The 26,348-nt window shown below is 47.0% G+C and overlaps 1 protein-coding gene across 4 annotated transcripts in view; it reads left to right on the forward strand.

The window, feature by feature from the left end:
• The window catches only part of CLPTM1L (CLPTM1 like), a 2,174,700-nt gene that overhangs the window by 334,191 nt on the left and 1,814,161 nt on the right, over positions 1–26,348 (forward strand). For all 4 annotated transcript variants that reach the window (XM_086965311.1, XM_086965312.1, XM_086965310.1 and 1 more), the window contains one exon: positions 1,517–1,706. In XM_086965311.1, coding sequence (XP_086821437.1) covers positions 1,517–1,706 — 190 coding nt within the window. The remainder of the gene's footprint in view (positions 1–1,516; positions 1,707–26,348) is intronic.

Consider the following 26,348-nt stretch of genomic DNA (forward strand, 5'->3'; position numbering starts at 1 on the left):
GCTCGTTGTGAGAGCCGAAACATGTTGGCAAAAACTAGGGGGATTGAGAGAATAACACTCAGTCAGAACCCTGTACTAATTTTTAATAAACCCACAATACCCTACTAATAAATGTAGTTTTGACAGGGTATACGTGAAGTTGTTTAAAACTCTCTTCTCCACTTAAACTGGACCCCTGCTTTATCCAGATAGATATCTTGTATATGAATTGCCACTTGTAGTTGAGTCCGCCCTGATGGTATTACCCTATCATGGTATGGATAGGTGCAGACGATTAAGCATGGCTCTATTAATGGGTGGGGTGTGTACTCCAGAATCTTTGTATTTCCCAGTAGGGTCTTTGAGTGATTCCCTTGACCTGTCTTGCTTTTTTCTTTTTAATATACCTGATTACCCATTTGTGCATAGATCTGATTCTGGGAGAATGTAACTAGGTGGGTGGTCTCTCGCTATCCCTGTGTGAAGCCAGTACAGAATACATGCTCATCCGTTCCCTGCCCTACCTGCAGATAGCACAGAGCGGTGTCCACAATCCTAATTGTGATTCTAGACAAAAGCGCGTGAAGGAGGTAAACAGCTATCAAATTATTGCAGTGCAAAAGTGAAAAAAAGCAGTGCTTACATGAGTGGGTGCACATTTTGTGAGGGATGGTGTAGTGAAGGAGATGTATGGAAGAGCATGCAGAAGAGTGAAAAGAGGGTGCAGAAGAAACAGACGAGGTGTGTAATAGCAGATGGGTGAATTCAGAAAAAGGTGAAAAGAAAAGGGATACGTCTAACGAAGACTACAGAGTAAAGTGGTGTAAAGGGGAGAACTGAAGGGAAAGGGACACTAACGACCTCTATCCTTTACACAGACCTCAGTAACATTTAATTCGCAGTCTGATTTTTTTTCTTCTTCAGAATTTAAAAATGTTTGTCTAAATATTCATAATTTGTCTGATAGCCATGGAAAGACTAATCAGTCTGGCATATTGTAGATGCATGTCTATTATTGTATGAAATCTCGATGCAATAACCGCTCATAAAGGGGCACCAAAATACTGGCCAGACGGCACGGAAGAGAGAGCACAGGACTCTTTACATGCTTTATTGTCCCTCCCTAAAGTACATGGGCCACGCCATTTGGAAAGGATTCCTAGTTGCGGTTTTTTAGGCCATACCCATTATAGAGAACCACCCCCCACCTCTCAGCCCCAAAAACACACTTTTTTGATCCCACTTAAAGCTCTGGATCTCAGGTGTCCTCTTTGTTCTTCTCAGTGTAGCTATGACTCTTGTGGATTACCGATTTCAGATAAGTAGCACTTTTTAGAATCTGGTCCTCGCATGCATACATGCAAGGACTAGAATGACAAGAAAATCACAATTGCATCCATTATTGTTGCGAAGTACTTTCAAGCAATTTTAAAGTATCTATTTGAGTATGTATTATATACAGAAGGTTTTTTTCATGTGTGAAAGAATGCACATTTGTTACTGCACTATCCTTGGTAATATATCTCTGTTTATTTAGGACGGTTAATGTCTCAGTACCAAAGAAAACTCGAAACAACGGTACATTGTATGCATATATTTTTCTTCACCATGAAGGGGTCTTACCGTGGCATGATGGTAAACAAGTACATGTAGTGAGCCCCTTAACGACCTATATGATACCTAAACCTGAAGAAATTAACCTCATCACTGGAGAAACCACCACCCAGGTATGTTTGATATTAATTTTAAATAGTTAGAAGTGATACAAGTCTTTTAATAGGCGATATAAGTGTTAATCATTTATGATTTCATATTTTACTCCAGACAAAAATATAAAGTGTTAGCATAATCTGTTAACATTCTAAAAGCAGATATGTTACTTGTGGGTTGTAACCGCATAGAGTTACCCCGTGTCAGTAATCATGCTCAGTTTGTTCTATTCGGCTTGGATCATGTATTCTGTCTCCTAGAATATTAGGCATGCTACCCTAAGTGGACTGTCATTTTGCCAGAGGATAAGTGAAGCTGTAGCTACATCTTTTGTTATTCCCTTTTCCTGCATATCCTGTAAAACGGTTTATAGAAGCAACCGGTTTTATAATTGATCTAGTTGATCAATCCTGCCTGAGTCCTATAACTGTGAAGATACTTTTGAGTTATAACACTGTCAAGTTGGCTACAATTTTGAAAATGTTGTCAAGAAGGAAAATAACCAAGCACTCATAAACGCCCAACGGTACTGTTAGCAGGGGCGGCTCTAGGCTCATGGCGGCGCTTGGCAGGGAGCGTAGGTAGGGGGCCCCGGAAGAGGGGGTCCGGGCGGGGCCCCGGAAGAGGGGGGGTGGTCAGGGTGTTTGGAAGTGGAACAGAGCCGGAGGCCGCCAAATCCCTGCTAGGGGCCACCACACAAATATGTATCCATCCTCAGAGGATTATTATATTAAAGATATATATAGGCGTGGAGGCCCCTGGGGTTTGGCTGCCCTGTGCAGGTGCACATGCCTAAGGCCGCTCCTGCTGTTAGCAAACGACGTCATGCCCTCCAGTCCATGGAAAGGCTGTCTGATGTGCGAGGAGCTTAATTGCTGGGTGCGTGTACAGTAGGTCAGTGCAGGAGTTTTAGCCGACCGCATGAGTCACCAGTGAGTCTGAGCGGTGAAAATGAGTTCCGGTGTGCTGCAACGGTTTAATATCCTATGCTTTGCGAGGGTTGTGCTTGCCTAGACTAGGAATCTGTAGTCCTAGAATAATTTCTTGCTGTAGAACTGGAATGTGGTGGGTTGGGGAGATAGATGGGGGTGGTCGTCTTCATAGACCTAATTTGTGTACCAATTTATCCTGCCGAGCATGGAGAGCCATATCAAATTTCCTTGATGTGTTGGTGAGTGCCTTGCCTCTTTGTTGTTGTAGAAAATTGTGCCATTTTTCTAAAACATTTAACAAAGTTAAACATACTCTGCTGTCATGTGTGTTCAGTGTGGGTACCTGTCCCAGTTTGTTTCTTCTGGCAGTAGTGTGGTAAAGTTGAGACATTTAATTAGGCCTGGGCAGTAAATTCCGTTCCGCTCGCAGAAGTTGCGGAATTTAGGTAATTTCGCATTCCGCGGAGAACGCGGAATTTTTTACTTGTTCGCAATTTCAAAGTGCGTGTTTGCGAACAGGAAAAAAGCATTGTGAATGGGTGGAACAAGCAATTCCACGTGTTCGCAGAGATTTTTTACTATTTCGTGGAGCTTTGCGTAGCACGACTACGCAAATTCCGCCCAACCTTAGTTTTAATGCACACTCCCATCTATCTGTTTGTGTGCACCCGTCGCAGCATCCGGATATCTGTCTCTGTAGATTGCAAGAGAGTACTTCCTGCCTGGGGTTTTATGTTGGGTGGTACTTTTTGGGCAATTATTGGGAACACTGCTCTTAGGAATTTGTAGTGAAGTTTCACTGGGAACATTGGAAGAGTTGGTTGTTGCAAGCATTTTGATTAATATTTGTTACTGGTGTACATTTTGATGTGAGTGGTGCTATTTTTTTGTGAAAATGTCGTGGGCCTGTGTTTTGCTATGAAGTTGAAGTGTTGACACTTTTCTATTTTCTTCATACTTTTACCCCATATGGTTTTAGGTTTGTATAATGGTGAGGTATAGCAATTTTGGTTTATTTTGTTTCACAAAGTGTTTCGGTGCACTATTTGTAACATTTAAATTCATTTGTTATTTTGCAGCCAGGTTACACAACTTGTCCACCGGAAAACCACAGTGCTAACTAAGTATACAAATAAATAACTACACTGGCAGGAGTTTTGTTTGAAAAAAAAATCTAGAATATATAAATATAACTTAGTAATAAGAAATATCCAGAAAATCAGACCGGGTAGCTCTACATTACTGAAATGTAAGAATTGCACTAAAAAATTGAAGTTGTAGAGCCCAAGTCGGCACGGTTATATTTTTAAATGACTTGCTCCCGGGACGTTATTGGGAGCTTATGTAAAAAAATAAACACTTGTCAACACCTATTTGGGGGTGTTGGCATGCATAACTCTCATTATAGCTGCTGGAGCCCTGCAGATGGGGCAGGCTGATCACTGTTTTGCATTTTCAGAGAAACTAGCATGACACATCGTACAATTGTACGTTGAGGAAAAAGTCTCACTCAAAAATGACACGATTGCCAACACCCATACCTAATGGGGAAATGAAAGCAACATATCATCGCCTCCATGTGGTCACATAATTACATTTCAACTGAGCTTTCCTCAGAAGCGGAGGACATAATGTGAATTTCAGATGCACTCAATGTTTTGGACATCGTCCAATGAAAGTCCTCCTGCCCTCTGTAGGCGCTAGATGTGAATAGTGAAGCAATATAACCAGTGGTCGAAGTGGGGGAAAAAAAGTAGGGGAACTGTGGGCGGAGACTCCGAGGGCAGGGATAACCCAAGGATTGGATCAGTGGGTGGGTGGAGTCAGAGGTGAGGCCAGAATGTGCCAAACATCCCAATTTTTAGCATTTGTTTGGCATTTCACTGACCAGTTGCAGCTTATTGTGTTATTTAATTCAACCAATGGATATACTTGATTATTTAAGGTTTAATAGGAGTTATTGGCATTTAAGTACATTCACAAAGTGGGATATATTTCCAATCACACAATGTCCCAAATACGCTTAAAAGTGGAATCACAAGCCATTTGTCTCCAAGCCATGCAGTTTCTCTCATTAGCATTTCTCCTTCCTTCTTCCACAAGAGCAGTTCAAACATGAATGGCAAAATATCCTAGTTTGCAAATGTTTTCAATATAATTATGGCTCTGCCATATTTGCCACATAATACATCATCCGCTGCATAATATTACAGTTTTGTTTTTTTTCTTTCTTTTTAAATCTTTATATTGAAAAACCAGCTCCATAACATGTGCACATCAGTTAGCAGCGGAAGTTCATAGAAAATTTACAAAGAAAATCAGCCGCAGATTCAATAAAGAATGAACATACCCACCTACCCCGACAGACCCCTCCCCCCACACATTGACAAAGCCCCATTAGACCTCCAATGTTGAACCCAGCAGTACAGATAAATCATAATCCCCGCCCACCACCCGCTCAAAAACTCCCCATGGCAAGAGTGCAGCATGCCCCATCGTAGAATAGCCATAGCCAAAAGAGCCCAGTGCAACGCAAGTCCTACAGGGCCCCCCCGACGGCGGCCCTGACCTGGAGCCCTAGGTGCCACCCCTGTTCCCTTCAGGACAATGCGTCATCCGCCTGTGAGTCCAGCCAAATATTACAGTTTTAACTAATCATTTTTGTAGCTCAAACGGATAAAAATATACTTAAAAAAGTGACTTCAGTTGCTGCAAAGTGGACGGCCCTTTGCAGAGGTTGACTGATCACCTTTCTCACTGCTGCATTTATGTTATACTGATACTAATGAGGCAGAATCTTTGCAGAGACTTAACGTGTAAAAATGTCTGCAGCCTTTTTTTGTTGCATAATTTAGTCAACACTGCAGCATCATTTTGTCCCCCATTGCTGCATAATTCCAGTGGCTCCAGAGCAGGTAGCACATGTTAAAAGTGCTTGTGCATGAAGCAGAGCGACTGTGAAGTTTGCAAACTTAGTTAGATGTGCGTACAAATCCTGCATTGCCGATCCTTGGTGAGTTGCAGCTACTACTGCTGAAACAAGGCCGATGGAGGTACCAATGGGTGAGGCGTACTGTGGTAAATTAAATTTACTTATTACCTCATTTCTGAATTTCTATGCTCAATAAATCATAACTTCTTGTCAATGCAAAGCGAGGAGTCCGTGGTGCTCAAATGAAGGAGGAGGAGACCAATAACTCAAGTTAAGGGGAGCGCTTCCAGCACCAAGCGGGCACAGGAGCAATCTCTCAAGTCCCTCTCTTGAAGTGGGGGTCTTTATTTTTAACAGCCGAACATTTTATACAGTCTTGGTCATGAGGCAAAATAGAGGAACAAACAGGTCGTGGCAGATAGAGGAACAAAGATCAGCAAGAGGAGCAGAGTGTGAAGAAATGGGGGCGTGTCTTAGGCTTCGTGAGGGGACTTGCGATGTGAAATAGTCTGACAGTTGGAAGGGGGAGGCTTCCTCATTTGGGGTTTGTGCTCGTGCTTCATGTCAGAAACTTGAACCATCTTGTGTAAAACAGGAACTATCTTGCTGGTTCTGGGAATTGGCTGAACCACAAGAGTCAAAAAGAGGAACTATCTTGTGTAAAACAGAGACCATCTGCTCTCTGGCTTGCAGTAACTATTTCTTAAAACAGGAACTATCTGCTGGTTCTGGGAATTGGCTGAAGCACAGGAAGGGGTGGTCAATGAACTAAGATGCCAGGTGCAGGGTGTCTTCCAGTTAAGAACAGGAACTATCTGCTGCTGGTTCCCAGAATTGGCAGAACCACAGAAATGTGTGTGTTCACAGTGTACAACCTTGTGCTTCCTCTATTAGTTGGTGTGGTTTCAGGGCCTAACCTCGTGCTTCCTCTTTCAGTTGGGGGTGGTCACAGGGCAGTTGGTGTGACAGGCTGAGTTACCAACAATGGACAGGATGTGGCTGAGTCTCTGGCACAACTGGGGGAAGGCACACAGGCAGGCTTCTTGGAATTGGCTCGACCACAAGGAGCAGGGGGTTGTGCAAGATTCAATGGGGATGTGAAGGGCAGTTTTCAGACAAGTTGCTGAGAGCATGTCACACACAAAATGGGTGTTTGTCTGAGAAAAATGACTACCAGGCAGAAACAGGGAAATGATGGGGCACAATTGTCAATTTTATTTCCACATTCCCTCCTTGCCCCAGAGTGTACCTACATTATATCTCAATTTGCATGAGATCATCTATACATTCTTGTAGCATAATTCTTTCCCTTTCTCTCTGCTGGACAAGAGGTTTAGGAATGCAGTTTGCAGCGCATAGACCGCACAGGGCAGGACCACATTGGATGCAAAGGCAGCATTCAGTTATTATCAAGAATATTATACCTGCTGCTGACGGCAGTTGCCATCCCCAGGACGATCTGACATGGTGCACTAGGATGTCTTGGTGGTAAGTGGATGGGGCCACAAAGACAGGGGTAACAGGAATGCTATATAGCAAGTTCCCCCCCAGTTCAAGGGCAGCTGCACATAGGCCGTTTGGCCACAGACGAAATAAGTATGGCGAGATGCTAGAAATGAGGACTTTCCTCTGTCTTCAAAACTTATAGTGGTATGACAGTCACTGTGTCCTAATGGAACAGAGCCATTTTTCTGGATGCACAGGTGTCCTTTTACTTGTGAGACCGAGATGGAAGGGGGACCAGCATTCTTTTTAGGTTTGGTATTTAACATCTTGTAGGACATGGTCATGTTCCCTTGCTTGTATTCTTCACTTTCTAGGACTGTACCTGTCGCCTGAGGATTTCCCTCCTTTTTAGGGTAACAGGCAGTATTGAGTACCTTGTTTAAATCCCCCCAAGGCCACCCATTCTTGCATGAATTATTTCCGTCAGGGCAGGAGGTGGGGGTAGTATCGTCAGCTGTTATTAGGGCGAACCAGGCTTCACAAGTTCCATTATAAGAGAATTGGAAAGGAAAAAGAGGCATCCCTCCCTTTTTCTGATGAGGTGGGATGCGGCCACATATCCAACAATTGGTGGTATTACTGGCCTGCTGAGTGTGGTGTAGCATCTGTATGAAGGTATTGTTTCGCAAGGCTAGTCTATGGGCTTGTTCATGAGGGGGTAGGTCGTGATAGGTGTGTTCCTGAGTGCTGTTGGGTGTATGAGAGGTGTGTTGTGTTGGAGGAAAAACAGTGTGGAGAATCCAACCAAGACGCGTCATAACTGCCATGAGGAAAAATAATACTGTTAAAAGGACCTCTCTGACAAAAGCAGTGACCTACTAACCTAGTTAACATTATGTGCACTTTGTGATCTGCATGGTACATGTTCCTTGCAGCAGGCACATTAACCCTCTGTTCTACCTTTCCAGGAGTCAACCCTTCCACTAGACAAAACTCCGATTCCGGTCTCTCTTTAGGAAGAACATTAATCACTGAAGTTATCATGACATTTTTAGTGTTGCTGATAATTGCTGGAGGCCAGGAAGGAGGCAGCAAGTTTTTTAAAAACCATAATATGCTTGCAAACACTACGCACCCACCCGGAATTGGTACCCAGTGCGGTCACACCGTTTGCACCGCACTAACCTGCTCAAGGTTCATGTGACCTCAGTGACAGTCAGTGTGACTGGATCACTGTTGCTCTAGGGTATGCAGCTTCGTAGGCTTGCCTGCAAGACTGGAGATGAACTTTAGTATGGATTGTGGTGGACAGGCCTTCAAGGTTAACCCACAATGGACACCACTAGGGTACACCTGCTTGTGCTAAGACATCAGGGCTTCTAAGTTCTAGCATGGGAATATGCTCCCTCAGTAGAGTGGTCTGGTGGACTGGTCATTAAGGCTGAACCCGGTTCCCCAGTTCCAAATTCGACAGCTCTGGCCATAGTGCCACATCCTCTCGCCCACTGAACACCATACTGCCCCACTGAGAGAAACTTGCAAAAAACACAGTTGATGGACAGAATGTAGAACAATGTCATACATTCACCCCAGTACAAGGATCTGGGCCTAAATCCATCGTTTTTTGGCTGATGAAGGCTGATAGCCAGAAACCGGTCCTTGGATGCCTGATTCCGGTCTGGGAAAGACATGGCTTGGTAGTTCGGACTGGACTGTTCCCATGAGGCACAGGGTCAGAGCTGATTTGCATATAGCCAGTGTCTAACCCAGGGTGGTGTGGAGTGCAAAAAAAACGATGGATTTAGGCCCAGATCCTTGTACTGGGGTGAATGTATGACATTGTTCTACATTCTGTCCATCAACTGTGTTTTTTGCAATTTCCACTGAGAGAAACTGGCACTGCCTTCAGATACAACTTAATTGTGCCCGCTATAAACACTTGAATGTGGCTCAATTCAAATTATGCACATGATAAGAGTAATATGCTGCCTAAAAAAAAAAAGCAAACACTCATAGGGAATGCAAGATTAAGTAAAGCATGAGAAATGTAAGCAGAAACAACATGGTTACCTTAACGATCTCTCTCTCACTATTCAGAAATCCGCGAGTGGTTTTACCTGAAAAGTTAAGGCCATGACTACAGGGCCCTGAAGGGAACCGTTTCAATGCCCATTGCTTATATCCTTACAAAACGTAACCAGTATGGTTTAAAAAGACCAGATCCATAAACACAGAGACATGGTACACATTTTGTTTTCCAATCCACCCATCAACCAGGTATTGCAATACATCCAGGAATGGTGCACTTCCCCACCTGGAGACAACAATGCTGTTCAAAGAAAGACGAGAAAACAAAAGTAGCACTTCACTGCAAAGTCTGTAAAGTGAGGCTGATGTGTTTGGATGTTTATAAAATCAATCTGGCTACTTTGCAACCACTCTGTCTTGCTTTATATAGTTATGTATTTCTCCGGTATTGGGCTGTCATTCATAGATTCACATGCTTGAATATTTCCCGTCGTCGAAGTGGGAGCCCCACGGTAAATAAAATAGCAATAAAACCAATCATATATGTATATAAAAACATAATTGCATACATTCTAAAACCATAAATACTCATAAGTACCAAGGTTAGCATTAACACATAGGAATACATTAAAAGAAAAAAGCACTTTCATAGCATATCCATGTCATTATGCTAGTCCGAACTGCAGCCAATCAGGCGCAAGCCCCCCTTCTAGAACCTTCTCCTCAGAGGCTCAGGCCCTCAGATTTTCTACGGCACGCCGTGTGAAGGAAGTCTCCCTGAGCTCTGCTCAGTTTTTTCAATTTCTTTGTGGATTTCTACAGTTTTTGGGATGTCTTCAAGTAAGAAGTCTGTTTCGACCATGTGCTTCTTGTGGGAAATTGCGGCTCTTCTCAGGGGACCCTCACAAGAAGTGTATTTACTGCCTCTAGCCAGAGCATGAGGTAGGCAAATGTAAAATTTGCAGGACTTTCTCAACCAAGACCCTTAAGGACAGGGAAGGGCGTCTCCTCCTGTGGTTGCAGAGGTTGAAGGATAAGGATTCACCTCTTTCTGATGCAGAAAGCCTTGCGTCAGGTGTGTCTAGAGCCACTTCTAAGCGTAGCAGTGTGCAGGGCTTGCCATCTCCATTCCTAAAGAAGAGGAAGCTTCAACTCCAGAAGGCTCCTGTTGTGTCTCCACCTCTTCCTGCTACGCCTACGCCCTCGAGGTCTGACTCTCAGGGGTCCACGGCTCCTTCTACGCATGTTTCCTCTAAAAAACTTGCTAAATCGTCGACGGGAGCGTCGACGGTCTGTCCGACGACGAGATCTGCCGTCTCTAGCTCTCTGACGACGAAAGTGATGACGACTCGTGCCAGCGGGTCGTTGACGGAGGCTGCGTCGACGTCGTCGGTGTCGACGATGGTGTGTGTGAGCTTCAAATCTCGTCGACGCCTTCTATGAAGAGAGCCTCCTCTTCGGCGGGTGCTCCGCTCCGTCGATGACTTTTTCGTCGGCGGCGGCTCCGTCGACGGTGGCTCCATCAACGGCGGCTTCGTCGACGGCGGTGGTATCGTCATCGACAGTGGTTGTTCCCTCGACGGAGTTACTGTCGTCGACGTCTACCTTCGCATCATTGCCTCTGGTGCCAATTTCATCATCCGGTTCTGGGACTCCTGCTGTTGACCCTCTGCTCCAACGTCGACATGTGTCTTTGGATCAACTTCCGACTCCTCGTCACTCTCAGCCTCCATCTCCACTTTTTACCACAGGTTAGGAGCGTGACTCTGGTTCGGATGAGGAGGAAGATGATAGATTTCGGGCAACTCGAAGCCCTTCGGAGCTGGTCATAAAATGTCCGGACTATGAGGACGATAAGGAAGATCATTACTTCCATGAGGAGGAACCTTCTACTCAGGTTCCCACAGCACAAATACCGCTCTCCCTCATTTCTAATCTCCAATACACGTTGGAGAATTATAATAGACGATTTCCACCGTCTCACCATGGATCTCCTCAGCCTACGGTGCCTGAAACTACAGCGGCTCCTTCCTCTACTGCACTGCCAGGGCCATCTGCGCTATCGGCACCATCTGCACCATCTATTCAGATTCAGGCAACTGTTTGAGGATGATGACGTTCGCCCAGATCGGGAAGACGGCGAAGTTGATGATGATGATGGAACCATGGCAGATTGGGTCGATTATCAGATCCAAACACCGTCGCCGCCCTCTTCGGGTCCAGGGGATTCCACCCCTGTTGATATAGCTGGTTTTCACCAACTTATGGAACGAGCGGCGCTGCGCTTTAAACTCCCTATGGTTCTGAAGGATGAGGACTGTTTTCTTCATGATTTCAAGAGTCAACCTTTTAAACAGGTCCGTGCAGTGCCCATTATTGACTTTATCTGGAATGAGGGTGTCAAACTGATGCAGACGCCAAATTCTATTCCGACGCTTCTTCCTCGTTTGGAGAAGAAATATAGGGCCCCCCAGGGTTCTCCAGCTTGCCTGGTAGCGCAGCCTAAACCCGATTCCGTGATCACCCAGGCCACACAGCGCCGTTCCAGGAATCCGCCTTCTCCTATTACTGCACCTCCTGGCCGTGAAGGACGTCGTCTTGATGCCATTGGGCGAAAATTTTCAACTATGCCTTCTACCACCGTGAGGGCTGCGAATTCTCTGGCCATTCTGGGCCGCTACGACCGCCAGATGTGGTCGGATATGTCTTCTTTTATCGACCTCATTCCTGAGCCCTCCAGAGCAGAGGCTCTTAAGATTCTTCAGGAGGGAGAGAGAGCGTCATCAATCAATCAATCAATCAAGACATTTATAGAGCGCACTACTTACCCGTAGGGTCTCAAGGCGCTTAGGGGGGGGGCGGGGTGCCGTTACTGCTCGAACAGCCAGGTCTTGAGTTTCTTCCTGAAGGAGAGGTGGTCTTGGGTCAGGCGCAGGTCGGTCGGGAGGGAGTTCCAGGTCTTGGCGGCCAGGTAGCGTCATCAAAGATTGACTGCTCTGTGGACATTGCGTGCACTGGTTTTCGTCAGCTTGCGGGGGCAGCTGTTTTACGTAGTCAGGGCTGGCTTTGTTCCACCTCTTTTCGCCAGGAGGTTCAGGCGAAAATCCTCGACATGCTCTATGACGGCGAATCGCCCTTTGACCAGCATGTGGACGACGCACTTCAAACCATCAAAAAGGACACGAGACGGCTCGTGCCCTAGGCACTTTGCAGTTTCGCAAGCAGCCTTTTCGTGGTGCACGCGGACGCAGCACTTCCTCTTCTTTTCGCGGCAAATCCAACCAGTACCGCTCCTACGGTCAAGGAAATCAGAGATATTCCTCCCAGTCACAGCAGTCCTATCTGCAACAGTCTACCAAGTCATACAGAGAAAAGTCTTCCTACAGAAGCTCCGCTTCTAAGAAGCAATGACTTGCCTTCCCCGCTCAAATTGGTCTTCAATCACTTCAGGGTGTTGGACATTGTGTCAAAAGGCAATGTTTTGGAGTTTGTCAAGTTCCCTCCAAATACTCCTCCAACTGGTCCACCTCCGGCTCACCTCAAGGAGCTCTTTCAACAAATTCGACTCATGATTGAGAAAGATGCCATCGAAGTGGTTTCCAAGTCTCAGAAGGGGATGGGATTCCATTCCTGTTTTTTCCTAGTCCTCAAGAAGTCCGGCGAATGGCGTCCGATCCTCGACTTATGGGCCCTAAACAAGTACCTGAAGTGCCAATCCTTCCGCATGCTCACACTCGCAGAAATTCTCCGCTTTCTCTCGGAGGGCGACTTCCTGACCACCATCTATCTCCAGGACGCCTATTTCCATGTGCCGATACTTCCAAGACCCCGGAAGTACTTGCACTTCCGGGTAGGGCGCAGAGATTTTCAATTCAATGTTCTGCCTTTCGGCCTTCGCTCCGCCCCTCGCGTCTTCACGAAAGTTCTGGCCCCGGTGGTGGCACATCTACGTTTGAAGGGCGTTCAAATCTTTCCCTACCTGGACGACTGTCTCATCAAGTCGCAATCTCGTCATCAGGCGTCTCTGGACACTCGATTCTGTCAGACTCTATTCCACTCCCTCGGTCTGTCCATCAACACCGAGAAGTCTCCGTTCGATCCAGTTCCCTGCAGGACCTTTCTAGGCGCCACTCTGAATACTTTGCTGGCGAAGGCATTCGTGTTTCACGAATGTCAGCTGCGGATTCTACACCTAGTGGCTCTCCTTCGTTCAAAAGGGTCAGTTTCAGTTCGTGTATTGAAATCTTTTCTCGGGATGGCGTCCTCCTGCATCTCCCTGATCCCAAATTGCAGGCTCAAGAGTCGCTCAATTCAGGAGGAACTGGACAAACAGTGGCGTCAGGTCACCGGCTCTTTCAACGATTTGGTCCTGGTGACCGCTCGGATGAGGTCCGCTCTCCACTGGTGGGCTCAACCGTTCCACATCGCTGCCGTAACTTCTTTCCTGACCATTGCTCCAGAACTCGTCCTTACCACGGATGCCTCCCTGGGAGGTTGGGGCGCACATCTTCAGGGGCTATCCATAAAGGGCAAGTGGACCCTGTCTCAACGTTCCTGGCACATCAACAGACTCGAACTAATGGCCATTTTCCTTGTGCTCAAGTCTTTCCGTCTTCTACTTCAGGGAGAATCAGTTCTCATTCAAACCGACAATACCACCAGTATGCACTATGTAAACAAATAGGGCGGCACCAAGTCACCGCTCCTCTCTCAGCTGGCACAGAGCATCTGAGACTGGGCACTCCGTCACCAAATTACCCTGACAGCGGTTCACCTACCAGGCATCTCCAACATCCTAGCGGATTCCCTCAGAAGGTCCGCGTCCTCGACCCACTAGTGGGAGTTGCATCAGCCGACTCTGGACTTCATCTTTCGGCTGTGGGGTCGCCCGAACATCGATCTTTTTGCGAGGCCTGTGAACCAGAAATGCCCGTCTTATGCAAGCTGGCTTCCCTATCAAGGGTCGTGCGGGAATGCCTTTTTGATGGACTGGTGCAATCTATTCGCCTACGCTTTTCCGCCGATCCCGCTGGTTACTCGAGTGTTGTGGAAAATGTTGAGACAGCCATGCCACATTTTCCTGATCGCTCCCAGATGGCCTCGACAAGCGTGGTTCTCGGAACTGCTGCTTCTCTCACAGTGCCAACCCATCCTCCTTCGTCCTCGAGCGGATCTCCTCACAATGACTAAGGGTCAGATCTGCCATCCGGACCCTTTCTCTCTCAAATTATCGGCCTGGAACCTGAGCACCTTGAATTTGCCCACTTGAACATTTCGCCAGCATGTAGAGACGTTCTTGCCAATGCGAGAGCTCCGTCCACAGTAAAGACTTACAAGCTAAAGTGGAAAAGGTTCGGTCACTGGTGTGCATCTGCCAACATCCATCCCGTGCACTCTTCTCCTGCTCAGCTTCTGCCGTTCTTTCTGCAGTTGGCTCAATCAGGACTTTCCCACTCCACTTTGAAGGTCTTCCTAGCGGCAATATCTCGTTTTCGGCAGGATGGGTCTTCCTCTCTCTACTCTTCCAGAGTCATTCGGCAGTTTTTCAAGGGGCTGTTCAGGATGTTTCCACCCATTCGGCGTCCTCCTCCTACCTGGCGTCTCAATGTTGTTTTGGCGCAATTGATGAAGGCGCCTTCGAGCCCATCCACAAAGCGGATTTGAAATTTTTGACCTGGAAGGTTGCCCTTCTTCTCGCCTTGACCTACTCTCGTCGCGTGAGTGATATCCACGTCTTTACCATTCAGCCTCCTTTCCTTCAATTCAAATCTGACTGTGTTGTGCTTCGCACCAACCCGGCATTCATGCCTAAGGTGCCAACTGATTTTCACCTCAATGAACCAGTGTTCTTAGTCTTTCTTCGCTAATCCCCAATCTCCGGCGGAGCAACGTTTGCATTCATTAGACGTTAAGCGATGCCTTAAATTCTACATCGACAGGACAGCGCCCTTTCGTAGGTCTGATCAACCGTTCGTTGCTTACGGGCGCGTGCGCAAATGGTATTCTGTTACCAAGCCAACTATTGCACGTTGGATTTCCTCAGCAATCTCATTCTTTCATCAGAAGGCCGGCAAGCCTCTTCAATCTACAGTGAGAGCTCATTCCACCAGGGCGATGTCATCCTCTACGGCCCTGTTTGCTGGTGTGCCGATTCACCAAATATGTCGAGCAGCCACGTGGTCCAGCAGGCATACTTTCACAAAGCACTACTGTCTTGAGACGATCAAAGAAGCTGATACGGCAGTGGGCAAAGCGGTGCTTCGCAATCTTTTTAAATAAGGTGAGCCTCTTTCTTTCCCTCCGCCTGTATGGTTTTTACTATTATATGTCTGGCAGCATTATGTCATTTTCATTGCATTTTTATGCTCATGCACTGCTATTTTGTCTTGCGGCCAGCTATTACTTCTCACTATTCTATTCAAGCATGTGAATCTATGAAAGACACCACAATACTGGAGAAGAACAATTGTTACTTAGCTGTAAACGGTGGTTCTCCAGTATTGGTGTCTTTAATAGATAAACATGCGACCCACCCACCTCACCTCAAAGGCTCACTTTTCCTCCTAGACTCTTTTGTCACTCTTGTGCTACGAAAATCTGAGGGCCTGAGCCTCTGAAGGAGAAGGTTCTAGAGGGGTGCTTGCGCCTGATTGGCTGTAGTTCGGACTAGCATAATGACATGGATATGCTATGAAAGTGCTTTTTTCTTTTAATGTATTCCTATGTGTTAATGCTAACCTTGGTACTTATGAGTATTTATGGTTTTATAATGTACTAGCAGACCCTCCCGACGTTGTCCGGGTATGAAATAGAATGTGTGTATTTGGCAAGGGCAATTTATTTTAAAATCTCGCGGTAGACAACATTTTTTGTTTCATTAGAATAGGGACGGAGAAAGCCCAGCTGCAGCCCTGGTTGATGTTAGCAGGCGCGTGTAATGTCATTGAATGAGAGAGTTATCAGCCGCAGGTAAATCGGTTTAATGAGAGAGTTGAGTGACAGCGAGTAGGAGAGGCTGCAGTAAGTGTCCCCGCAGACACGCTCATTTGCGTGTTCCCCCGCTTGAGGCCCAGATGCAGGCCTGTTTGATGTTAGCAGGCGCGTGTTCCCCCGCTTGAGGCCCAGCTGCAGCCCTGGTTGATGTTATCAGGCACGTGTAATTAGTGTACTGATCCGCCGCCTGAGCCCGGCTAGAGCCCTGGTTGATGGTAGCAGGCGCGTGTAATTTTGTTGAATGAGAGAGTTCAGTAACAGCGCGCAAGAGAGGCTGCAGTAACGTTACTTACCAGGCTTCCAGGTTAACGCGTTTGTCACGACCCCAGCACACAGCCACAGCAGACGATCTTCTGATTAATGTACGACCCACATGGCATGAAGGGCGGAACGTGGCACACACAACCAGCGTTTCTCACGCCCCCAGTGTGCCCCTTGATGCAGCGCAATTGCGTTCACATGGCATGAAGGCCGGACACACGCCCCAGCGTTTCTCACACCCCCAGCGTGCCCCTTGATGCTGCACAGCAACGCAATTGGCGCTTGTATGTACGACTCACATGGCATGAAGGGCAGACACACGCCCTCAGCGTTTGTCACGCCCCCAGCACACGCCCACAGCCCACGATGTGAAGGCCGTACCACACGCACCCAGCGTTAGTCACGCCCCCCAGTCCACGCCCACAGCACAACGCAGACAGGCCCACAAGGGACTACTTTGCTGGCACGGTTCTTTTACCTTTTAAATGTATATAGGAGTTGGCCTGACGGCTAAGGCGCTCGACCTCGGACCTGGGGATCTGGGTTCGAGTCTTGGTATCGACGACAAACATCCTTTGATTCTGGGAAAATCACGTAATCTCCCCGTGCCTAACAAAAATGAATGTGTGTTCTCATGTAACGTAACTGGTGCTATGTAAAGCGCTCTGATACCTGATTCAGTTCGGGTCAAGTTTGCGCTATATAAAACTCTGCAATAAAAATAAATATGGTGGCCGTCTGCATAGCCTATGTCCTTCTGCTGCAACTGCCCTGTCCAACGCTGTATTGGGTGTTGTGATTGGTGCTGTGGTTACTGAGATTACCCGCCTCAAAGGTTTGGGCTCTCTTTATAATATTAGTATGGATGTAATTATGTTTTTATATACATATATGATTGGTTTTATTGCTAATTTATTTACCGTGGGGCTCCCACTTCGACGATGGGGAATATTCAAGCATGTGAATTTATGAAAGACACCAATACTGGAGAACCACTGTTTACAGGTAAGTAACAATTGTTCTTATTTTTCATATTTAAAAACTTTTATTTCTCTCCATCCCGAGGCTGCACTTTGGGATAGAAACATTTCAGAAAAAGGGCATTTTCCTGCAAGAGTGTTTTTCTTTTTTGGATCCATTTCACAGGGAATCAACTAACTGAAAGAAAGAAAGAGAGGTTTTGAACCGTTTCTTCAAGTCACGTTTTTCAGTAAGTGAGGAGCAAGACAGAAAGAGAGGGAATAATAGGAAGAGGGGGTGGGGGCAGTGGCCCGCACAGAAAAGAAGAGGACATTGTCCTTGTCTTCTCTGGGCAGTAAGGAAGAGACAGAGTCCTTTTCCTTCTCTGCCTGTGCCCGAACGTCCACAAAAGCAAAGCGAGCCTTATCTGAATGCCTTTGCTATTTCTGCCATCCTGGGACACAGTTTTGAAAAGAAAAAAGTAGGGGAACTGAATCTTTTTAATAAAAGAAGTAGGGGCACGCCGTGCCCTTCCGATCCCGTCCACTTAGACCACTGAATATAAAATCGAATTTGGACGCTCGGGAATAGCTGTCTATTTTTCCATAGCAAAAATGGACCAAACCATCCCACCACCACAGGTTTAAAGGAGGAGGTAGTGGTTGCTTCCACATCTGTGCCACGTGCAAATGAGCTGCGGGCAGCAGATGGGAAATGAGCAGTGCTTTAAATGGGCCGGAACTCCCTGGTACTGAGTACCGGCACTTCTCTGTGTTCTCCCATTGAGTACCGGGACTTCTCCTTGTGTTAAGAGAGTACTGGTACTCCTAGTGGCATGTTGTGGTCAGTCTCTGGATTATGGGCCCATGACAGTTAATGGTAAGTGTATTCCGGTGCTAGGTTGCTGCTGTAGCCCTACACTCAGAGCCGGCATTTGTTAAGATAGCGCCTTAGGCGGAGAGAAATTTGGCGCCCTTACTAATAGAGACTGAAATAAGGCAGCAGGGGGTCCTTTTTGAGTTGACTGGTCAGTCCCTGGATGAGCAGTGACTGCCCCCTGAACCCAAACACCTCGGGACCTCCCCAGCTCACCTAAATCACTGATAGCTTAGCTGCCTCACGATAGCTTAGCTGCCTCACGGTGATGGATCTGTTGGTGTGTGAGTCGGTGAAAGGAGCGCGAAGAAAGGGTCAATGAGGTGTTAAAACATTGCCCAAAATCCTAATCATAAAGGATTAAAACAATTCTAATCTGGAAAGTCCGACAGAGGCAGGGACATAAACAAGGCGGTTACAAGATGACAGGGGTACTGCTGCTGGTATTGCCTTAACGCGCACCGATCTGTGCGCCCCTGGGATACTGGCACCCTGGGCCCAGTTCGCCCACGCTACAGGCCGCCCCTGAGTCACACCCTGACAGCACGACAGGACAGGAAGACATGTGTGGTTTGCCAGCTAGAGCTCTCGACATTGGGACTGTTGCGCTTTCGGTTATAGGGAAAGGTTGCAGCGCCATTGTCTGTCAGAGCGCCTCACGCCCTTCGGCCAAGTTCGGCTTGTGTGTGCAGGGCACATTGGTCCATTTTTGCAGTTACATATAGCGCAAACATGGCAGGAGGGCATTAAAGTTCTTTACATGAGAAGCACAAGTTCTACATGAAGCATACTTTTTGTTTTATGGCATAGGTGAAATTCCAGCATGGGCTCAACATCCTGTATCCAGGGCAAATCACTTAAATCTCCTTGTGCCATAAAAAAAAAGTCTGCTTTCGAGTAAAACTTATGCTTCTCACGTTAATGCCCTTGGGCTAAGTTCACGCTACATATAATTACAACAAACACCACTTACACCCTGCAGCTATGAGCAGAAATTGGCAAAGGGCACAGGGGCACTTTACATTGAAGAAGAAAATCATGATAGTGTACAAGGCTGCCTCAAAGCCACGCCCCCCAGACACTCTCCCAGGTCCACCCCAATCAATTTGGGAAGTACCGGCACTTCTCTTTTTCCATTTAAAGCACTGGAAATTAGATGACCCTGCGGGGTTGTTGTGGGAAAGATTCTATCTGCCCCTGGGTCGTCCAAAAGAATTGTGAGTGGTGCCAGTGAGTGATGGATGTTAAGGATGGTCAGTGTACTCTGGACCTCAACCCAGAATGTCTGAATCTCTGGACAGGACCACCATGTATCGAGAAAGGGGCCCCTCTCGCCACATCCCTTCCAGTACAGGCCTGATCCCTCAAACATCTTGGCCAGTCGAATGGGTGTAAGATACCAGCGAGTCAGTACCTTATATGCATTCTCCTAGTAACGGATGCAAATCGAAGACTTAGCCGCTCTGTGCCAGATAGCCCCCAGGTGTCGTCCGAGATCTCCATAGCTAATTCTCTTTCCCATTGTGATACATAACCATATTTTTAGGAGGGAGTCAACTGTAGGAATAATTGGTAAAGCCATGATATGCCTTTGTCGTGCTCTTTGTTGAGATATAGGGACTTGATGAGTGCGTCATCACGCTGCAAAGCATGGCGCGCAGGAGCTCTACCTGTCCAGTGAAGAGCCTGGTTCAATCTAACATGGTTGTGTCGGGTTAGGGCAAATTTGAGGGTCAAATCATCTCGGGACTGCAAGTTGCCATCCTCATAGAAGTCACCCAGAGTAGGGAAATAGTCCTGGGCCCAATAATAGGAGGTAGAATAGATCAAACCTGGGGGAAAATCAGAATTACACATCCTACACTGACGTATCTCCCTCCAGTATGTTAGGAGCAAGGAGGTCAGCTGCAACAGTGAGGGAGATTTCCAACTAAGGATGCTGGAAGCCACAGCAAACCCTGCAGAGGGGAGGGAGAACAAGTCTCTTTCACTTGACCTAGGGCTTCTTGTCAGGGTTGTGGTTCTAGTTCAGGGAAGGGCGGAATTGTGCCACCAGGATATAAGACGAAAAGTCGGGGAAACCCAAGCCGCCCTCCAGAACAGGTTTACTCAGTGTTGCGCTCGCCACTCGAGGAGACTTGTCTCCCCAAATAAAATCCACCGTCTTCGCATGAATGTCTATGATGTGAGGGGAGGAAGGACCAGCGGAGGAGTCTGGAGAACATATAAAAGGAGAGACTTAAAGTTCATTTTTAAACTATTCAGTTTGCCCAACCATGAAATCTCCAGTTTCCTGCATCAATATAAATCCTTGAAGAGGGTTGTGAACAGAGGGGATATGTTACAAGAGTAGAACTCTTTCGACCAAGGAGCAAAATGAATCCCCAAGTATGTAATGGCCGTCATCTCTCATTGGAAGCCGTCCCCTCTAATAGGACCCTCCAGACAGTTTTGATGATCTGCAACCCATGTCTCCAGACTTATTGAAACTGATTTTGAAGTCCAAAATCTGAGAAAGCATCTAGCTCTTCCATCAGTGCCGGAAGAGCGATTTCTAGGTTTGTCAGGAAACAAAGAATGTCTGCAAATAGGGCAAGCTTATGTTCCACACCATTGACCATCATGCCAGTAATACGAGGATTAGATAGAACTCTTGCTACAAACGGTTCCATCATGAGAGCAAATCTATAAGGGGATAAGAGGCATCCCCCCTGGTGGGCGACTCGCATAAGCTGGATAGACGCTGAGAAGGAACTGTGACTTTGAGTTTGGCAGTAGGTCTCCGAAAATTGGCAAAGATAAAGGCTTTCATTTTGGGCCCCAAATGGATCTTGTCAAGCACCTTAGTGAGATAGCTCCAGTCTACCCTATCAAATGACTTCTTGGCGTCGAGAGAGAGAGACTAGCCATTGATAGATGCCGTCTTTCAGATACTTGCGTGAGGGCCCCTGCCAACCATATATTGTCATTAGCTTGTCTGTTACGGATAAAGCCTGATTGTGTCGGGAGATTAGAATGGGCCATATGTGTAGTAAGCGAGCAACCAAGATGGAAGCATACAGCTTCACATCGCAGTTGAGGGGGGCTATAGGCCGATAGGAAGGACATAGTGAGACAGGTTTACCCAGCTTGAGGAGGAAAGTAATGTGCGACTCTAACATGATGTCAGTGACCACCCATTTGTCGAAAAAGAATTAAAAACCCTTGCCAAAGGCTCTGTCAAAAGTGTGGTCTAGGCTTTATAAAATGTAGCAGTATAACCATCATGGCTTGGCACCCTGCGCAAAGGAAGGTTACCAATTGCTCTCCCTAACTTTCTCCAGAGTAATGCCGTCCTCCAGTAGATGCAGCTCCTCCGATTTATCGGATGGGCATTGAGGGGTCAGGTAGTCAGTTTGGCGCTGGGCATCAAGCTGTTGAGCTTGGTAAAGGGTGGTGTAATAGTTACTAAAGACCTCCAGAATTTCCTCCGTTTCTTGGCTAGAGTGACCCTTGTAATCCACTAACTCTCAAATGTGGTTATGAGCAGAGGGGATGCGCAATATATTTGCAAGGAGTCTATCTGCCTTATCACTCTTTTCATGTTTAGTTGACGTAAGGCAGCTTTTTAGCAACCAATTTCATTAAAAGATGTTCAAGCTCACCCCTAACTTGCCACAGGTCTATCAAGTTCCTATGGGAGCCCCTTCTCAATGAAGAACCTCAGCCTGTTGTATCTGAGTCTCTAGCTCCTGTTGCAAAGTTTATTCGCCCTTCCAAAGGCGGCTGTGTGGGAAATAAGCTCTCCTGAGAAAACTGCTTTTGCAGCATCCCATAGTCTCATCGGTGAAACATCCCCCATGTCATATTCAGGAAAGTAGTGTTCGATAGTATCTTTGATACAGTCATGGAGAACTGGATCTCGAAAGGCAATTTTATTTAAGATCCAGGTATGAGGGAATGGGTTCTGTGGAGTCACTAAGCGTCAACCACAAAGTGACATGGTCAGAGATGGCGCTAACATTAATTTTAGAGTCAAGAAGACTAGGCAATAAAGACTTAGAGGTCAAACAATAGTCCATGCATGAGTACATCTTATGAACATTAGAGTAAAACGTACATTCCCACCATGAGGGTGGTGAGGCCAGGCATCTATCAAGGTCAGGTCCAGGATACCCGGAGTCAAGGCTGCAGGTGGTTGAGGTTCATCTTGTCAGGGGTGAGAGCAGTCACAGCCAGGGTCTAGGGGGACATTTAAGTTGCCTCTGAGCACTATGTCACCTCTATGAAAATGAGGAATTCCCTGGGAAGAGATCAGTGAAGGATTCGTCACTATCACTATTGGGATCATAGACCGAAGCTATGGATAGTCGAATAGTGCCAAATATGCCCCAGATGCCGATCTGTTGCTCCTAATAATCCCTGTAAATACTATCCAAAGTAAAGGAGAGATCTCGACGGAGCAGGATGGCAGCCCCACAGGTCTTGCTAGAATGACTTGAGTTGTAATTGAGTAAAATACCAGCAGGAATGTAGCTGGTTAGTGTCAGCGCTTAGGAGGTGCATCTTGTGTAGGAGCGCCACATCCACCTCCTTTCGGCGTAACCAGTTTATCAGTGTTGAGACCATGTATAAGGGGTACAATATGGAGGGTTGTCATGTGGGAACATGTATAAGGTTGTCTATTGTGGCTAATAGGAAACTATGAGTGTGGTGCCTGTCTCCCGGTATGGTGCTTTATGCACTGATGTGTCAACATTAAACAATTAACCAAACATACAACGAGCTATGATGAAAATAGAAGGCATAGCTGTGACTGGACTGAGAGCCACTGGTCATTGGACAAACATAAAAAAATAAAAGGCATAGATAAACGAAGAAAGGAAAATCAAAATGCCAAAAAGACTAAAATAGGCAGCAATAGAGAAGAAGTGAGCTTTTGATCGAGTTCACGTGGTCCCCCCCCTAAGCTCCACCCCACCCGCCACAAACAGACGCTGGACAAAGAAGTAAAAAAACTTTATTAGGTGAAAAAGGTTATTCCTCTCTTCTAAATCTGTTATAGGTCCACAATAAGGTTCCAGCCACATCTCTGTCCAGGGCAACAAGGCTTCAAGGCGGTGTGTCATCATCTGATGAAAGAGAATGCCAACCTTTATCGGCTTGCCACTTTTGCTTCTGCACCTTCCCCTTGGCCTGGTGCAAGCACTGGAAGTGCCATCAGTCCCCCCAATCCACCAGGGCAAGATTGCGGGACCCAGAAGGTTGGTCCACGTCATGCGGGACGGGAAAGGCTGAGCACCTTGCGGACCCCCTGAGGCGCCCAGACGGCCAGTCTCTTGTCCTGGTGTGTGAAATGAAGGTGGAGCAGGTTGCCCCACTATACGGAATCTTGTTAATTTGTAAGTGGTGAGTAAATTCCTCAAATTCTTAATGGTGGGCCAGTGTATTGGCGGGCAGATCCTGATATAGGGATGGAGAGTCACCACAGAAGATAATCGGTTCCTGCTGTCGGGCTGCCAGCATGATCTGTTCTTTTTGGTGGAAATATTGGACATGGGTTAGGCGCAAGATTCTTTTGTTGTTGAAAGGCTGAATGCAGTTGAGGATAACTGGAGACATCAGAAAACTGCAAGAGATGGACAAAAAGTAACTGGACATGGGACTCTGGATCAGCTGGGGAGACGGAGGCAGCGAGGCCCCGAATGTGAATGTTATTGCATCTAGAATGGACCTCTAGATCATCAAGCTTCTCCTGCAGTATCAAGTGCCCCTTTTCCAATATTTTGATGTGGGCTGTCCTGTCGATATTATCAAGAGTGGACTCCGCCACCATCTCTTCCATAGTAGTCAAGCGTGTATCTGTCTGTCTGTCGTAGTGAGTGATCAAGATCACTTATTATTTTAGTAAGATCCTGGCAAGGGACGAAAGGGCTTTGTGGAATTCTGCAAGCAGGAGCTTGATGTTTTCCCTAGTCGCTGGAGAGCGAGAGGCCGAGCCTTCACCCCAGACCCAAATCCGCACTCCTGTGCATCCCCTCAGGACCTGTGGGCCACAATCTGGAAAGGCCGGTCTACCTGTTGCCTCGAAGGCACTATCCTGGTAGAAAAATCAGGAGGGCAGGCGCCGTGTAGTCCAAGCGGCCACGGGGGAGGGTATCAATCCAGTTACAGGCGGCCCACTGCAAAGTGCACACAGCATGCCCAGCCTAGGTCTGATTCGACCTCCTGAGCTGTTTCATTTCTCATGAAGCTCCAAATTCCAGGAGGGAGAGGGTACCAGTCCGACCAAGGAGGGCCGGTGTTCCCTCCTGCGGCCAACCTAGGCCCGATCAAGCCCTGTGCCATTGTGCTCTCCACAATGCTCAGAGTCCTGGTCGAAGGATGGACAGTTTGCTCACGGCAAAGCGGGCAGGCGGGGTGGTGGAGTTCGCTACACTTGCAGGGCTCGAATTAGGACATGGGGGGCTGTTACCCTCGGCCGCCAACACCCACCTCCAAGAAGGATGTTCCTGTCGGATTACTGTAGCAGGCGCAGCCCCAAAATGGCCGCCATAGCTACTCTACAACGACATCGCAAGTCTCGCAGTACCTCGCCCTGGAGAGATGCTGCTGATTCCTTATTTCATGGAGTGGGGAAAGATAGTTGAAGGGCAATCCACTGCCAATAACGGGTCATTACGTGGGAGGTCAGGGGACCAATGCAGGTACCTCAGGGAAGACTGGTCTTTCCGGATTGATGAAAAGCAGCAAGACTCCCAAGACTTTCGATGCCGCTTGGTGCAAACCACCTCTAATTCACCTTAAGATTAGCAATCAAAATAACGAGGCAGGCGCTGGAAACTGGATGGCGAAGAACAGGTTTATTTCTCCGGAGGAGAACACATCACATCAGACACCGGGGCTATCGTCAGGAGGTGCTCTAACTGCATCTCTGTGGCGTGGCCTTTTATATGCTTTTTCGTCAATTTATTACATGGTCAAACATTTCTGGCATCAGTTTATTGCATAGTCAAACATCCTTGGAATCCCCGCCTCAAGCTAGTTCCCACACAGACCCAGCAGCAATCTTCCCTCCACCCAGATCTAACAGATGATCGCTATCTCGCAGCTGGACATTCCGACAGGATCTAAAACATGTGGGATTGGTCAGATCTAAGGGGTCGTGTCACTGATTAAATTCCGGCCCCTTTGTTGGTGAAGCAAGTTCTGTTCCCTTTGTTTGTGAAGCAAGTTCTGTCGTATGTGGGTAATAAACTATGTCCACAGGGGTCGGTTAGTGCTTGGGACCCGATTGAGTGGCCAGGTGCAGGGAAGGAGGTTATCAAAGGGGCCTGCCCGTGCCCGGAGGATGAAAGGACAAGTGGGTTTGGTGCGAGAAGTGACTCCGGGGCATTGTCATGCTGACAAGGTTTTACGACCCTGGTACAAGTGTTCAGGCTTAGTCAGAGCGCGGGGGATGATAGCGAGGTCGGGGTGACTCGCAGGTGACCAGCAGAGCATGAAATGGTTGCGATGCCTAAAATGGTTGCCGCTTACGCGCTCGCAGAGGCCTTCGCTAAGCAAGATGGCGCCGGCAATGTTCATATTTGTCGTTTTATTTTCTACAGGATCTCCTCCCTGACCGCACCCACTAAAATAATTTTTTGAAGCAGGGTGAGAAATGGAATCCGCTTATCTTTCCCTTGTTAGTAGGTCCTGCACATGATATGTGCAACGTTGGAAAGGTCTTATTAGTGAGACCTCACACCACTTGTACTGGACAGTGTATGTACTAAATATTCTTTCACTTCATCCGCATTTGACCAAAACTTCCCTCCCTTTTTCGCAAAACGAATTTTCTTGAATGTCTGTGAAGTTTATCTTCTGGTGAAAAGTTGATTTTTGACCTTTCTCCACACAGACCAGTGTTATCTTTTGGAACATGGTCTGTAAATGTACATATGTTTTACATCTTGCTTAGGGCAGTGCTCAGCTGTTTACTAAACAGTCCCTTTTTTTGCAGAGAGTCCCAAGACACAGAGAAAAGGCGACTTGCCAAGGATCAGACTGTTTGATGAAGCAGAGAATTAAGTATCATAAATCAGATTTCCACATCCACAGCTAGTACCTAGGCCCCTTACAATAGTGATACAATCTTCTTCTTTCTTATGCCAACTTTTGTCCTTCTGTCCTCTGCCCTAAAACTGCCATTGCATTAAAAAGATCAGCTCCTGCTGCCCTGCGCGGAGCCTTCTGCGGATAAGAGATAC

The sequence above is a fragment of the Lissotriton vulgaris genome, chromosome 4_1, assembly GCF_964263255.1.
Source record: "Lissotriton vulgaris chromosome 4_1, aLisVul1.2, whole genome shotgun sequence".
Classification (NCBI taxonomy): Eukaryota; Metazoa; Chordata; class Amphibia; order Caudata; family Salamandridae; genus Lissotriton; species Lissotriton vulgaris.